The following is a 16,953-nucleotide window of genomic DNA, read 5'->3' as shown; positions in this document are numbered from 1 at the left end:
ATGCCATTATAATAGCTTGGCCAATGTGATCATTCCTATTTTCTTACACACCCTTCCCCCAACGTTCCTTCCCTAAAATGGCAAATGCATTTATCATATTGAGGTTTTAGAAAGATCTGAGATTTATAATGGAGGTTTATCCAATCATTTCAATGGGAGCTTAATAATTTTTGGCATAAAAGATGCATAGTTGCAACAATAAAATGTTTGCATTTAGTTTGTTAAATTGGCTAAAAGTGTGATCTCACCCAGTGAAATATTTTCATCTCTGCATTGCATTATTTCTATGCTAGCCATTTGTTCTACAGGATCAAATATCTCATCCAGGCAACATTTTCCATTTCTGAAGTAATTCAATCAAATTTGTGCACAGGTGCAGGATTGCTTATGGTCTTCAAGGAGCATGTGCAGAAGCTGCTTTTTTAAAAAAAAGCGGAACTCGCAGCCAGCCTTAATCCCCATGTACCTATTCTAAATTGGGTTCTATAAAGCAGCCAGTATTGTTAGTGTGTATTATGCACTCAACAATGGAACTGTTAGTGGAGATCTTTTAGTTTCTTTCAACATCCTCGCTCACCTGGTAACTTAAAATATTGACTTTGGAATTTTTTTCCTTGTTTGCATAGGTCCAGCTGGTGAACAACTCATTCAAGGGAATAAAGTACTTGAGGCTGAATACACTGGCATCACTTGGCTATGCAGTGGTAGTGATCGATGGCAGGGGATCTTGTCAGCGTGGTCTTTTGTTTGAAGGTTCCCTCAAAAACAAAATGGTATTGTACTTTTAACCACTGGTTTTTAAAGTGGCATCTAATTAGGCATGCCTAAACTTGCCATGTTGTTATAACTTGAGCGTTTTATTTTAAAGCTGTCACTCTTAGGAAGACTGATATTTTTACTGGAGTTAAGGTTCTCCAGACACTTCTTACTCCTGCTGGTAGGCTCCCTTATCCTGAAAATGGGACACTAATTTGACTTTAAAAATAATATGCTCAGACATATCCCAGCCTTAAAAAGAACCCTGCTGCTTGTTCAACTGTGTAATAATCTGCTTCACTGCTTAAAATTTATTCTGGTACCTTCAGCTAATTTTTAAGATATGACCTGCATTTTTCTGGTCAGAAAGTTTCTCAACAGTGCAAAGCTGCTGGTTATAGCTCCTGTTGCCATAGGACACACTTATCTTTTATTTGATAGACTTGCAAAAGTGGGTATATAAAAGTTTTATTGAACAGCAGTCACAGGCCCACTATAGCAAACCTCCACACGAAATGAATGTTTATTCCAAAATGTGGCATTAATCTGACCACTATGTTAACCTTCTAAGCTATTATTTGTATCAGGGTTTCTCTTTATCAAGGGATGAATTTCTCTCCCAATTTGATATTTTAGCTGAAATCTGAACACGCTCAATGCCTTGTATCAGATTGTTCATCCACAGTTCTTGAAGCCAATTTCCTTTTAATGATTAATGATAGTCTTGTTTAACAGAACTAAATGTGTTCTCTGCTGCACAGTCTGTAAATTTATCATATCATCTCCCACCCACATTGTTTTGATTTACAGATGTGCTGCTTTTAGAAGCTGGTGTCAGCTCTGGGGAAATTGAAATATTTTCATAGCAGGCAGAGGCAGCTGGTGTCAGGCTCAAACACACTTAGTGAATCCAGGATGACTGATTACAAAATACGACATCTATTTGGTCCCTACAATATGCAGGGGCTTTAGCCTCAGACTGTACATCAATGTGACAGTTTTACATTTTCACATGATCCATTCCCACAATTCACTGTGTTTGACAATTGGATCAACATTTATAGTACTACAAGAATTGGGCTGACACAATCCTAACATTGCACATGTAACTTGTAGCCGGGACTCAGGTGATTTTTATCTCCTCAGATTACAGTGGATTTAAACTGTGTCCAGTTTATTTTTTATTTAATAAATCAGTGTACCCAATCTAATGGGGATATGATCTCCTCTGATGCCACAGCTTCTTTGTGAACATTCATCAAGATCTATCCACCCCTGCTGGCAAGTACTTTTGCATAATTATGACAACTGCCCACATCACAAATTAATCTTGTTGCCTAGCAATTTGTATGCTGGCCTTGCTGTGCCAAATATTAAAAAGTGTACCCTAAAAATGAATTACTTTTAGTTTAACATTCTGTGCTAATGGGACACTTAATTCTGAAAGTGACCACTCATTTTATGTCCCTCATACTAGAAGAGACAGTGGTATTTTATCCTGCAATCAAACTCACCAGTCAATGAACATCAAGTTCAAAATGAATCCAATGAACATTTTGAAATTGACTAATTGCAAAGAAAAATATTTGAGGGGGCCAACTGGCCTATCTAGCACAATCTTCCCTATAATGGCAAAATGATTATCAGAAAATCATTAAAAAATTACCACAGAGGAAGTCATTTGGCCTCCATTTGCTCAAAAAGAGATCCTAGTCTTATCCCACCTTGCAGCATTAGGTCTTCAGCTCTGCAAGTAACAGTTCTTCACGTACACATCCAAATACCTTTTAAATGTTTTGAAGACTTCTACCTCTACCATGCTTTCAGTTAGTGAACCCCCATCACAATTCAGGTGGGGAAAAGAAGTCTTGTCTTTTCCTCTCATCTTTATTTTTGTAATCTCTGTGAAAGGAAATAATTCCTTAGTTAATGATTTTTCTCCCCAGACATTGAGGTCCGCTTTCAATTAACCTTTCACTTGTATAGTTTATTACTGTGAGTCCACATGCCTGACGTAATTCTGGAATCTTGTATTTTCAATTCCTGTGACCTCTACTATTGCACTACAAGTTGAAATAAATCTGCAAAATAAATATTTGAAGAGTAGGTGAATCTTGTTAAATTAAACAAACTACAACCCATTTCAGTACTCCCATGCCATTGGACCTTAAATGATATGCTGCTTCTTAATATCCCCACTAGCCTCTAATCCATTTTCACCAACGAGCAAGGTCATCTGTAGCAGTGATAATGTTTTTGCTTTTATTTTTAGTTGCTGTGCACCTAACTTTGCAACCATTTCATTACCATTTACTCTACTCTTCCATAGGGCCAGGTAGAGATTGAAGATCAGGTGGAGGGATTACAATGGGTTGCAGAGAAGTATGGCTTCATTGATCTAAACCGAGTTGCCATCCATGGCTGGTCATATGGAGGTTTTCTCTCCCTCATGGGTTTGATACACAAGCCTAAAGTCTTCAAGGTAATGAAAGCACCAGTTTAACTGAGTCATTCATATTCAAATGTATAGTTTCTTTTTATGTAAAGACAGCATAACATCACAGCTCCAATACCAATTGCAAAGTGCATTATGTTTGCAGATGTGTGTCTCTGATCTATGTAACAGAATTCTAGGTGAAATTCTTTTGTATCGCTTTTCAAAATGCACGTGTATGAATTAGTAGATGCTAATTTAAACCCCTCAGTAATTTAACTGTTTGAAAAGTTGTGACACTCTTTTGTCCTGTAATAAGAGTACAAATAGGAGAAAGCCACACTTCTACACTGGTCTGAGCCAATGGGAAGTGTTGTGGATTTCAGCCAGAATGAATTTGATAATGTGAACATGGTATCGGCTAGACTAAAAGCAGTTGAAATTGGAATGCAGGGAAAATATTATACCTCCTGTCTGCAGTGCAGGATGTTGCTGTGGGCTGTGAGATATGAAACAAGCACATTTAAGTCGATATGTCAAGGGCAGCAACAGTGTATTCATGTAATCGCTGCATTGAGAAGTACCAACACTATGTATTGATGACATGATTTCCTGCCAGCAGGTGGTGACAGTATTGAAGCAGCAAGCTCTGCACTGTAGAGTAGTAGTTTTTTCTGCACTCCATGCCCAGGCTGCACCAACATTCAAATTCATTCTTGTCAAACTCTTCTGTAACACTTGCAATGGTATATTAACCTTCCTTATCATCTTTGATGTATGTAGCATTTGATGTACCAGGCTGCTTCATTTCCTTCCTTCCATTATCTCTCCTGTAGTCTCATGTAACAACAATGGTTTCTCTTCCCATTCAGTCCCCTGTAGCTATCTTTTTTCTCTTCCTTGGCTACCTAACACCATCTGATGACTGCATTGGGTAACATAAAGTTAATTTCTGTTTACAGGCTACTGATACCTAGCACTGCCTAATTTGCAAAATGGCCACTTTTGTAATATTTGTCATCATTGTGGAGTCAAAATTTTCTTCAATGGAATATCAGAGAGAGATCAGAGCCAATGTTTGATATTAATTTCAGTCGATTCTTCTCCCTCCATGGCTGCTTTCAGATTCAACCTGGCCATGTGTCCTGTTACAACAACACGCACAGAATGCTGGAGGAACTCAGCAGGTCAGGCAGCATCTATGGAGGGAAGTAACCTACATTTTGGATCGAGACTCTTCATCAGGACACTCCTTCATGGAGTCCCGATGAAAGGTCTCGACCCGAAACATCAACTGTTTGTTTGCTGAGTTCCTCCAGCATTGTGTATTGTTCCAGATGCTCCAGGATCTGCAGAATCTCTCGTGTCTCCATTATGTGTCCTGCTAATTCTGATCGTGGGTTGTACACTGCATCTGCCACTTCATCCCTACCTGGCCATGCTCCAAACATTTTGTCCATGGTTTTGTTGCCTTCCATTCCCTACCATTCTTTTCATCCACCTGAACCAAAGGATCTTCTTATGTCCAGCATAGAGACATCAGCTTGTATCACTGTCAGATGAAAATCAAAAAAACTGCAGATGCCAGAAGTCTGAAATAAAAAAAATGTTGTGAGATGAGAGCAGGTGCAGATAGAAAACAGTTCAGGCAAAACCTGAAAATTGCAGGCAATACTAAGTAGGTCAGGCTATGCTAATGACAAGAGGCCAAATAAGCTCATCATGGTCAAACCTGCTTACCTCTAACTTGCTCTCATTCCCAAAATGTATTAATTTTCTTATTTCTGTCTTGATCTTAAAATTACTTCAAGACTTAATACAACTGTACACCTGAAAATTCTTTAGCTTCAAGTTCACTTATGCATTTTAGCACTCTACTTCTGAGTTTTTGTCATTCCCTTCTTCCTGCATTCTATCAATTACTTTAGCCTTACCATCTAGAACTCCCTTCCTGAAAGGTGTACAGATAGGTGGAATTCAACAAAAGCACAATGTAGTGAGATATACGAGTAACACATGGTGAATGGTACATATTTAAAAGTGGTGCAACGGGAAAGAGACTGGACATAACTTTTGCATTTAACTTGGAAGGTGGCAAGATTAACAAATCAGTTGATGAAGCATACAGGATACTAGATTTTGTAAATAGAGTACAAAAGCCAGAATATTAAAGCAAAAATCAATTTTTAAATAATAGTTTTATCATAACTGGATTTTTATCCAGATCTACAAACCTCACTTTAGGAAGGACACGAGGGTTTTGTAATAATTCTGTACAAGATTTACTGGAACAGTTCTAGGTATGAAAGATTACCATAATAAAGATCAAACTAAGAAAGTGGAGCACTCTTCTTTGGAGCAAAATTGGAAAGGGATGTGATAGGTGTATCAAAGCATGAATTTTTTCAGGGAGTAAATGAAAAACGATTTCCAACAGCTGAAAGTCAATAACAAGAAGATGTCAAGTAATGAGCAAAAGAACCAGATGTGACCTGAAGCACAAAAAAAGGCAGAAGATTTTTAATGGAAGTGATTGACTTCATGGATACTGTACTCTATTACCCAAATGTCAGAGTGTATCTTAATACTTTCTAGGTTGCCATAGCTGGTGCCCCAGTTACAGTCTGGATGGCCTACGACACTGGTTACACGGAGCGTTATATGGATATCCCAGAAAATAATCAACAGGGTTACGAAGCTGGTTCAGTAGCGCTACATGTTGATAAACTACCAAATGAGTAAGTAATTTGTTTTTTCAAGCCAGACAGCCACATTTCATCCCAATAGCCCTTATCAATGTTTATACTTCATGTGAGACTTCTCCTACCCCCACTCTTCGCCCTCCGTCTATTCCAGTGTTTTCCTCAATCCGCAAAATATTTTTTCCCCTATTGTGTTTATCCAAATTCCCCTTGCATACAAGTTGTTCTTCATGACAAAGTGACTCGTTCAGTTCGACATTTATGGCAGGTATCATTTCTATTATGAAGAATAAATACATATTATCATTCAGGTAATTTTGATTTGTAGTTTACAATAAATTATTTGGATTTGGGTCTGAAATATCCAAAGTCATCTTCTCTACATTCAAACAAGATCTATTTGTACAGGGGTTTAGATGAGATGAAAGAAAAATGCAAATTTATGAAATGTGTTACAAAAGCAAAATGTTGGAGGCATGGCAGCACCTGGAGAAGATGAGGTTTGAATGGCAATCCTTTCGGTAAGTGGGATTAAACAAAATCTGGGAGTTTGGCTAAAACAATGGGAAAAAAAACTGGTGCAGCAAACATACAAATACTTCTGTTAGAAGATTAAACTCTGAGCTTTGAGCTGTAGGTAAAAAGTACTGGATCATTTACAAAAGGGGTTTTTGCAACTGCCTGTATTATAGATAAATAAAAATAGCCCCAACATGGAAGAAACATGTAGAATTAAATAGTTATTATCTGCTTACTGCCTACGTTCTCTTGATGCCAGTAGCAGTACTGAATTTAATAAATTTGAGATAATTCTCAGATTCTCGACATCCCCACAATTTCATGCCTCCATGGCATCACAGAGCCCAGTGGTCATTGGATTCATTGTCACAACAAATGCATATATTTGAGGTAGAGACACACAAGACTGCAAATGCTGTAATCTGGAGCAAAAAACAAACTGCTGGAGGAACTCAGCGGATCGAGAAAGGAATTGTCAACGTTTCAGGTCGAGATGCTGGTGCAGAGTCTTGATGCGAAACAGACACTTCCTTTCTCGCCTCAGATTCTGCTTGACCTGCTATATTCTTTCAGCAGTTTGCTTTTTGCTCCATATATTTGAGATGTTTAAGTAACAGTTGAATATAAATTCTTCTCTTGAGGAATGTATTTTTTGTGCATGGGCACTGGGGGGAAGGAGAGTGGCAGTTGATGGATCACGAATACTTCAGCATGCTCAGCTTTCCACAGTGCACACGTACTTCAGTGCTACCAGCAGAACTCAACTCATTTGTGGAGATTGAGTATCTTCTGAAATGAGGCTGTATGTAACAGCATTTATTGACAGTAGCATGTCAGCCATTGAGTTGGAGGTAGGGTGGGGTATCTAAATCCCAGCAAACAGTCCGTTGTAGAGCAAGGTTTGTCAATTTGTTCAGAAAACAGTTTCAATTTTAGAACAAAACAGAAACTGCAGCAACTTCTCCCACTGAAAATGGTAATTTCTCCAGAAAAATCCAGTGGATGAAGGATAATTGCATATAAAAACCAGTCACTTATAAGCAGACTGGTCATCAAACTTGACACACGGGGATTACCTGATTATTTCCACCCTGGCTACAACATTTTCACAATAAGCAGCTGATATGAAATGCAAGGGTGGGTACCTTAGTTTCAAGTTTGTGTTCTTTTAACTGTTTTCCTTCAAATCTGAAAATAACTGAAATTTGAAATCATTTAGACCATAAGGTGGCTGATAAGAGGAGTTTCTGGATAGCAATCAGTCACCTGCCCTCACTAGTTGATCTCAACTAGAGTCATTGATGTTTTCCCCCCAAAACTCAAGCCATTATTTAAAGATAGTGGGTGGTGGAACTCTTTGGTCTAGTGCATAAAACTATATAAGATTCATATAATCATTGGTGTTATCTTCCCAAAAGTTGAAAGTTCATTAATTAATTTCATTTTCCCCCAGGCTAATGCAATTTACAATGATATTTGTATATTTGATCACAACTACAGAGAATATTTCCATTATGTAAAGAGTAGGTGAATCTTTGCAACTTGCAGTGTAGTATGGACTGTTTTAATTTGAGAAAGTTCTGTTATTTATAATTATTACTAAGTCTTTTTGAATAATCTTTGTGGTTAATTAAAGTCAAAATGTATTAAGGGAGAATTGGTTAGTCAGTAACCAACCTTGGCTTCGGCCTCAGGTTGCTTAACATTGAACATGTATTTGTCTTCATGAAGCGGTTGAAAAGATAATCATGCTATACCTGCTCTATTAGTCACCTTCAAAATTGTATGAATAATTGGTTGTGAAAAATCCTTTGGCCTGAGCCACCTTTCCTTGTAAAGTACTTCGGTGGACAGTGTCCACAGGAAGGAAGGAGAGCCAGAACCAGGAGAGGGCACCTTGTTTTTGATTTTCCTTGTGTTTATTGTAACAATTTGTACTTTATTCATCTAGGCCCAACCGTTTGCTGATTCTGCATGGATTTTTAGATGAAAATGTGCACTTTTTCCACACAAATTTCCTAGTCTCACAATTAATCAGAGCTGGAAAGCCATATCAGCTTCAGGTAAGACAACATTCACTGCAGATACTTTTATTTACCCCAGTTCTAATGAAGGATCTTTGACCTGAAATGTTAACTCTGTATTTCCAAGATGCTGCTTGACCTGATGAGTTTTTAAAGTATTTTCTATTTTTTATTTTAAAAAGGAACCGTATTAATGTAGGAATACTGTAAATGAGTGGTTAATTGTCAATTGGACTATACAGGCTAATGGACCTGTTTCCGCAGTATCTCTCTCAATGGCTCTATGAACATTGTGATTGATTTGTCTAGTTAAACATGCAGTTCAATTATAACATGCTAACAGTTCATTTTTTTCACCACTCCAACTTCTTCATGCCTTAAAAAAAATGACTAATCCATTTTCATAATCAAACTTTTAATATTTGTTTCTCCAGTAAAGGTTTTCAAAGTATCAAAGGAATTCAGCCCAGAATCTGTGGAATGTGAATATTAAAATGCCGATTGAAATACTCTAATAACTAAGGTGGAACAAAAGTCATCGCCCTGTATTCCTGAAAAGTGAAAAGATAGAATACAATACTCGCCCCAGCTTTTCTATGCTGTTTATTATATTCTGGGTTTGTTCTTATCTCTGTTTGTGCATGGCAGCTCAAAGAATGTTTCATTCCAATGAAAGCTAAACACAAGTAAAATTTTAATCCAAGTAAGTTATAAGATATTATGCTGTGGAATATCTATTCCTCAACTCCCTCCCTTAAATATCCCACCTGCCATAAAACATTGCCTTCTCCCCATTTTATAATTCCATGGGTGGTGGAAATTTTCCACAAAGTTGTCCACAGACAAGTATCAGCCATTTGATAACTTGGTCTTTCTGGCATTATTGATGTTTCTGGCAGTCATGCAGTACAGAAATAGGCACTTTGGCCCACTGTGTCCATACAGAACATCAACTACCCAACTATAATCCCAATTTACCAGCACTTGGTCCACAGCTTTTCAATACCTTGGCATTTCGTCTAGCTACTTCTCATGTTGTGGGAATACCTGCCTCCACCACTCCCTTCAGCAGTGCACCTTTCTGTTGCTAGTTAGAAATACAAGCGTATTAATCCTAGTGGTGCAGAAAAGTTCATCTTAGCTCATTAACATAGTGTGTTCAAATTTGAAACCTTGGTATGACTCATTCCTTGAGCCACATGAAATATTGTCAGAAGCCAAAATGTGGTTTTCTTCCCAGTTTGACGTAAAGGGTTGGTGTCTGAGACCCACATATTTTCAGGTACTTCATCACTGAAATTTATTCCTTCAGAAATGTGTATGTTTGTTGATTTTATAATCAATTCTGTGCCAATTCCTTAGCCAACGAAGCAGCCCTTGCTTGCACACAGCAAGGCCTAAACCACAGTCAGGTATTGGCTGGTAAATTGCGAATTATATTTGCACCAAACAATGTCAGGTAATTACCATCTCCAGCAAAGAATTTAATCACCTGTCCCCTACGTTACCATTGCCAAGTCCCTTGCCATTAATGTCTTAGGATTCAATGCTGACGGCAGATTTAGCTGCTGCAACAGTGTAAAAACTGTGGCTGCAGAAGCAGATTAAAGGGTGGGTATATTGCAGTGAATTGCTCATCACCTGACATCCAAAATGAACCCACTATGTACAAAGAAAAAGTGTGAAGGTATATCCTAAACTTGTCTGGCTAAGTGCAGCTGCAGTAACCTTCAACAAGAAGCCCAATATCATCCATGACAAAGCAGCCTGCATGAATAGCATCCTGCTTGAATAGCATCCCAGTCACCACTCCAAAGTTCAGTTCCCTCTGCCATTGGTGCACCATGACTGCACCAGATACCATTTACTCCTTATTTCCTTGGGCTACCCAGACAACACTTCTGCAGCCGAGATGAGAAATGAATAAGGTGCCTGTAAATCGCACTCTTTAATGCACCATCCTAATTTGGAAATATATCACCATTTCTTCATTGTTGTTGAATCTAAATCCTGGAATTTCCTACCTAAAAGCATTGGGAGTATTTCTAGCAGAAGAACTGCTGCAAATCAAGAAAGTGACTCTCTGCCACTTTTACAAGGGCAATTAGGAATGGACAATAAAGGCAAGCCCCAGAATGTCACATTCTGTAAACAGACAAATGGAAAATATGTCAGCTCCTTTCAGTGTATTTTCAGAGATGTGTGAAATATCACTATTGATTTCTCCTTTACATTTTTTACATAGAGATAATTGTAAATTTTTCAAAGGACACCTTGTTGCTAGATTCGAAACATCTCACTATTTTCAGAAGCCTTTATATCCAGTCTAACAAAAGCAATGACAGTTTGGATTGACAGTGCATATTTTTGGTGGGGGGTTACATCTATAGATTGTACCAGTGCAAACTGCATTTGAAGTTTTTATTTATGGAAAGGAGTGGGAAAAGCCTGATCCCATCTTTATCTGCTGTCCACTTGCATCTTCTAATGGTAATTCTTGGATGATATGATTATTTTTTCCCTTCCTAATCCACGTGGTGGATAAGGAACATTGAAATTGATATTGGTTTATTATTGTCACTTGTACCGAGGTACAGTGAAAAGCTTGTCTTACAAACCCAGTTCCTGCAGTGATTAAGGGCAGGTTGGGAACCAGACCTGGGGTTTAGATAGTCGTATAGAGATACTGCACAGAAACGTACTTTGGCTTACCAAATCTGTACCAATCATCAGGAGCCCATTTTTTTTACACTAATCATACTCTAACCTACTTTATTCTTCTCACATTCCCAACAACACTCCACCCCCCTAGCTTCTACACTCATCTACACACTCGGGGCAATTTAGTGGTCAATTAGCCTCTATGTGTAGAGGCATGTGGGAGGAAACCCTAGGTCACTGGGAAAGCATGCAAACTCCAGAGATAGCACTGAAGGCTAGAATTGAACCTCAGTCGCCAGAGCTGTGAAGCAGCAGCTGTGCTGCTTATTTGGCCTTGACTGCAACCATAAGGCCATCTGGAAAACCAGAGAACTAATTTTAATTGGCTGAGCCTATAATTTTGCCTTCCAAGTGTTGGCAATCTCAGTGCTGGGGTCTATACCTATCATCAGATCTTTAACTTAGAAATATTAGCTTCCTTCCCCTTGACATAGACACTAGCTGACCTGCTGAGTATTTTTATCACCATTTTATTTCAGATTTTTTGCATCTGCAGTATTTTGCTTTTGGCTTTGCTTTGTGAATAACCAGATATTCTCTATTGCCACAGATTTACCCCAATGAAAGACACAGTATTCGCTGCCCTGAGTCTGGAGAGCACTATGAGATAATGCTGCTACACTTCCTACAGGAATACCTCTGAAAGAACAAAAATCAACAATTAAGAAACACAAGAAATGATTTTAGGCCGTTGCTGATATTCAGTCCCTGGTGACTTGCTTATGTCAAACAACATATTTGCCAACTACACCACCTCACCAGAAATCTTCAGTCCTAACCAGTTTAACATTCTCTTTATGACTTCATTTCTGAGTAAGGGGAAACACTGAATTTGGTTTTAAACTGTGATTTGATATAACTTGCTAGCCTAAAAATACTTATTTTGGTTAAATTTACATAAATGTTAATGATACAGTGTGGAGTTGGAGTTGATTCACCTAAACTGTATATTGGCATTGATTTCATTTTTTTTTACAAGCCTTAAACTTCATGATGATTGGGAATGAGCAAAAGGATCTGAGTGCTCATTCTTTCAACTTCAAAAGACATGTCCAAACCTTCTATTGGAAATTTGATGTACCTTGTCATTTTAAAAAAGACTTTGGCTCTTCAGGTTAGCAGCCACATTTCTGAAATTCATTCCCATAGGAACTTGGTCTCACACTGCCGTTCAGTGAAAGACTTGTTTTAACCTCTGCAAGCTGCACCACCCAGGGAGTGTATTTCAGGGCAGGAACCAACTACAACTTTGCTGAGTATTCAAAATGTGTATTAAAAGAAAATATTTTTATGAATTCTTATTCTTTTATAATGAGTGTATGGCATTGTAACTCATTAAATAATTGTATCGCTTAATTCAATCTGAATTGATTTTAAATTCTTTGCTGGCTTTAACCAGTCCTGTTTGTCCAGTTTCATTCATTCTGGATCTCCTTGGGTTCCTCACAAAATTGGTAGTTCCTAAAAAAATCACATTCAGTGTCCCAAATGTTCAATGTGGCAGAAGCTAGGAGGCAACATACAAATGCTCAATCCTGTTCTTATCCAGTAGCAGTAACTTTCATTTTAATGATGGGATTAACATGTTAAAATGTGCAATTTCATTGTCATGCAGGGGGAAAATGGATGCTAAGGCAAACAGGAAAATTACACCATGATCTTAAGTGTGTTCAAGACGATGGGTTTGGGTGGGTTCCACAGAGAACTGTAGAGAGCAAGATTGGAAAGGATAAAGGAAATTTTAAGCATGAAGTCTTATAGTATGGTAACTGGAGACTGAAGATGTAGTCTGGTGAAAATCCCTGGCTTATGTGTTAAGTTGAACCAACCATGAAACATAAGGTCAGTCATAGTGAGTTTTAAAAAAAGTGCACAACTTTAAAAAGAAACTTTTAATTTTGAGACATAAACCCAGAAAGTCCATTCACTGATCATCTATGAACTCCTTATAGTGGAAACCAACGGGAGTCCCCAAGAAATAATGTGAATGGTCCAAGTTATGCTTGCATAAAATCCTTTTACTTGTTTCCAATTACAGGTTTAATTTACTGGTACTTCCAGGTTGCGCAAACACCACGGATGTAATTTGGGGGGGTGGGGTGGGAAATCACATAGAAAAATAAATGGCAAGACTGCACCCAAAATATTGTGGAGAGGTCTAGTTTCCCTACACTTTATATGAGGTGCCATAAGGGTTCACCAGATTGATTCCTGAGATCAAGGTGGGATGAGATGAAGAAAGATTAAAACAGATTGGGTCTATACTCTCTGAAGTTTAGAAGATTTAGTGATGATTTCACTGAAACATACAACACATTTGCAGGGTTTGACAGTAGAGATTACCTGGCTATGACCAGATTAACTAAAACAGAACAGACCCAGTCAGCTGGATTAAAATGTGTATAGTTAAAATGAAAAAGCATTGAGCAACCCTGTTTCAACTAAGTCTTGATATTTAAAGTCCCACAATGCATTTTATTAAAATTAGTTCAAGTGTTAATAATTCATTTGGGATAAACATTTTTACACTGAACAGACAGGATTGTCATAATTTATTTTTAAACTAAATTTCTTATCCGATAAGAATACATACTTACACCAACTTTTTTTGCTATTTAATTTATTTCTGATTGGTCTGTGTTGTCACTATCAGATTTTGGGTTGGCAGTGACACGTGTAATTCAAATGCTAGCTTTTCAACAGTTAGTTGATTTTATTGTGTTATAATATGAATCACCTTAGAGATTCTGATATTTCAGCTTTAAACTTTTACTTTTCAAAAGCTGTTTAAATCTGTCTTTTTGAAAAGAAATTTAGCCCTAATTCTGTCTTTAGTACCTACTCCACCAATTATTAAAGATCATGACTAATTTTTTTATTTAAGTGCCCCCTTGCTGTACTTGCACTTTAAGTTTTCTTTCCCAATCTTCCCTGAAGCCACTAAAATGTAATTTCCCTTTTAAAGCAGAATGCCCAAGATTCAAATACAGACATGCTAGAGATCAGAGGTTAGAATAAATTGCTTTTGCTTTATAGTCTCAAGTTATAGAGCAGAAGGAAAGATGGAAAGGAGGGTAACTGCTTCCTACATTAAGTTCCAAAATATACGCAGGCAGTTTAGATTGTGAGCCTGAGTTAAAATTTAAAAGCCTCAAGTCTTATCACCAGTTTTTAATTTGCAACAGGTTCACCCCGACTGTGTTTTCACAATAAGTAGGAAATGAGATTGCCTCAAAGTAGTTTAGGCAAAGAAAGCAAAGACCTCAATCTGCAAGGCAGCTGATTTTAGGCTGAAACTAATTAATTATCAGAGCGGGACACTTAATGAAGATTCTCACTGGTCTTGTGACAGATTAATCTTTTTTTTATTCTGACATGGTACAGTGTCCAAGAGTAGATGCATGTGAAGTTCAACCTTTCTTACACAGACAAGACAGATGCATGCTATGACTTTCAGTGGGAGTGGGGGTCAGGCAAAAAGTGCGGAAAGGTAGAGGAGCAGAATTTTCCGGGGGATAGACATTCCACTGAAAATTTTGTGTTAATTTTCAGAATCTGGGCATTGATGGCAAGGCAGCCCTTGTGCACTTTTCAGCTCAATAGTGCTGTTGAGTAGGGAATTCCAGTATTTGGACCCAACAACAATGAAGAAAAGATAATATATTTCCCCTGCTCAGGATGGATAACGATTTGGAGGAGAATCTGCAGCTTCCGTGCACCCGCTGCCCTTACCCTTCTTGATGGTAGAGGTCATTGATTAGGCAGGTGCTTTTACTGTGTGGCTGTGGAGGCAATGAATAAGGTGGTTGATGGGGTGCCAATAAAGCAGTTTGCTCTGTGTGGATATTATTGTACTTCTTGAGATTTGTTGGCACCACAATCATCCAGGCAGGTGGTGAAAATTCTTATGTGTGTCAGGGAGTGAGTGATTTGTTGCAAGATATCCAGCCTGATCTAGTCTTGCAGCCACTATTTATGTGACTGGTCCAGTTGAATTTCCCATCAAAATCATCTCCAACAAGATGGTTTTACCACGGCATTACCACTACTGCGCCCCTGGATACTGGTGGAGGGAGCAAAGTAATGGTAATGCCATTGAACATAAAGGGTATGTGGTTACGCTCTCGTGTTGGGAGATGATTATTGCCTGGACTTTGATGGCACAAATATTAGTTGGCACTTATCAGCCAAAGCTGAATGTTGTCCAGGTATTACTGCTGCTTCATTTCCTGAGTAGTTGAAAGTGTAATTGAACATTGTGTAATCATCAGTAAACATCCCCCACTTTTGACTTCATGAAGGAAAGAAGATCAAATGATGAAGCTGTTAAAGATGGTGAGCCCAGGATACTGCTCTGAGGAATTCCTGCAGTTTTGCCTGGGACTGGGTTGATCAATCTCCAGCAAACATGACCACTTCCCCTTGTGAGAGGCAAGACTCTAACCACTGGATTGTTTTTCTTTTGATGCCTCGCTCAATCAAATGCTATCTTTATATCAAGGCAATCACTCTCGCCAGGACTTCAGCTCTGAATTAGGTTCTTTGGTCCTCAGACGGGGTGGTCCCTGCTGAAACCTGAACTGTGAGGAGGAAGCAAAGTGATAAAAACCCTGTAATTGTCCTATTAGATTGATAGTTTTAGCACCTCCAAGTATAGAGGGACAAGGGGAGAAAATGTGGTACTTTGGAGCAATTGGCTATCAAGTGGGGAAAAGAGCAACTCTATTACAAGAGAAGGCAGCCACTAGACAGTATATAGTAAATACTTTCAATAAATATTAAAGGATGATACCACTTAAACGGTGAATGAAGGAATGGTACATCTACTAGTAAATTTGTTCTACAAATAGTTGCAAAACAACACAGTGACCCAAAGACAGTGTGGACATGATTTTATTTAAGAAAACTGCGATTTACACAACCAGGAAGGAGGAAAATTATGGGCAGATGGCTATCTACAAGTTGCTGTCCAACATCACCCCCAGCTTAAAATCTATGTAAATTCATTCATCATACTGGAATTCCTCAACAGCACTGTAGGAGTTTATTCATCAAATTAACTAGAATGATTATCTGTCATCACACTTAGAATGAGCAATAAATGCTGACCTTTGTAACAATGGGCAAGTCTGATAATTTGGGTGGGGGGCGCAAAGGGGATGGTGGAAGCAAATTAAGAGGATATTTCAACTCAGCAGTATCTAATTGGGAAAGAAGAAAGTAAAAATGGAGATAATCACTAGAGGGGGATATTTGATCATTATTGCAGCATTGTATAGTAAAGTTTTGAAAAAACATGCTACTCAAGATGGTTAAGTCATTAGGTGCTGATTGCATGGAGACTGAAAGAGAAGCAATGACAATGGTACTGAAAATATTTTCCTTCTGTCCTTGGATATAAAAATTGTGTCCCTTGACACAAGCAAATAATATAACAATAAAAATCAAAATGCTAGAAATCTGAAATGGGAACAGAAATTGCTGGGAACAAAGGTCAGGCAGCCTCTGTATAAACAGAACCAGAGTTAACATTTTAGGCTGAACTGGAAAAGTAAGAACAGGGCCTCTGCTTTACACTTTTACCGTCTCTAGATTTATCCATTACTAACTCCAACACCGACTGCCTCAATTTTTCCCATTTCCCTTACTAACTCTAACCTTTCCCCTTCTAAACATCGACGCATTTACTAAGGACTAAATCCACTATTGTTATTAAATTTGTCAACAAGTTTGTTGTGGTTTGGTGAACTGACCTCTATCTCAGAGGGAAAATGTCAGCTCTCAGACACCTCTCGAT

At 38.2% G+C, this 16,953-nt stretch overlaps 1 protein-coding gene across 5 annotated transcripts in view; it reads left to right on the top strand.

Annotated features, from left to right (window-relative positions):
• The window catches only part of dpp9 (dipeptidyl-peptidase 9), an 82,737-nt gene extending 70,225 nt beyond the window's left edge, over positions 1-12,512 (top strand). For all 5 annotated transcript variants that reach the window (XM_052037915.1, XM_052037914.1, XM_052037916.1 and 2 more), the window contains 5 exons: positions 627-773; positions 3,086-3,238; positions 5,786-5,928; positions 8,363-8,474; positions 11,707-12,512. In XM_052037915.1, the coding sequence (XP_051893875.1) occupies positions 627-773; positions 3,086-3,238; positions 5,786-5,928; positions 8,363-8,474; positions 11,707-11,799 (648 nt within the window). In that variant the 3' untranslated portion in view covers positions 11,800-12,512. The remainder of the gene's footprint in view (positions 1-626; positions 774-3,085; positions 3,239-5,785; positions 5,929-8,362; positions 8,475-11,706) is intronic.
• The last annotated feature ends 4,441 nt before the right edge of the window (positions 12,513-16,953 follow it).

Source organism: Pristis pectinata, chromosome 24, assembly GCF_009764475.1.
Source record: "Pristis pectinata isolate sPriPec2 chromosome 24, sPriPec2.1.pri, whole genome shotgun sequence".
Taxonomy (NCBI): Eukaryota; Metazoa; Chordata; class Chondrichthyes; order Rhinopristiformes; family Pristidae; genus Pristis; species Pristis pectinata.
Note: the sequence above shows the minus strand (reverse complement) of the source record. Positions and strands in the feature narration are given on the sequence as shown.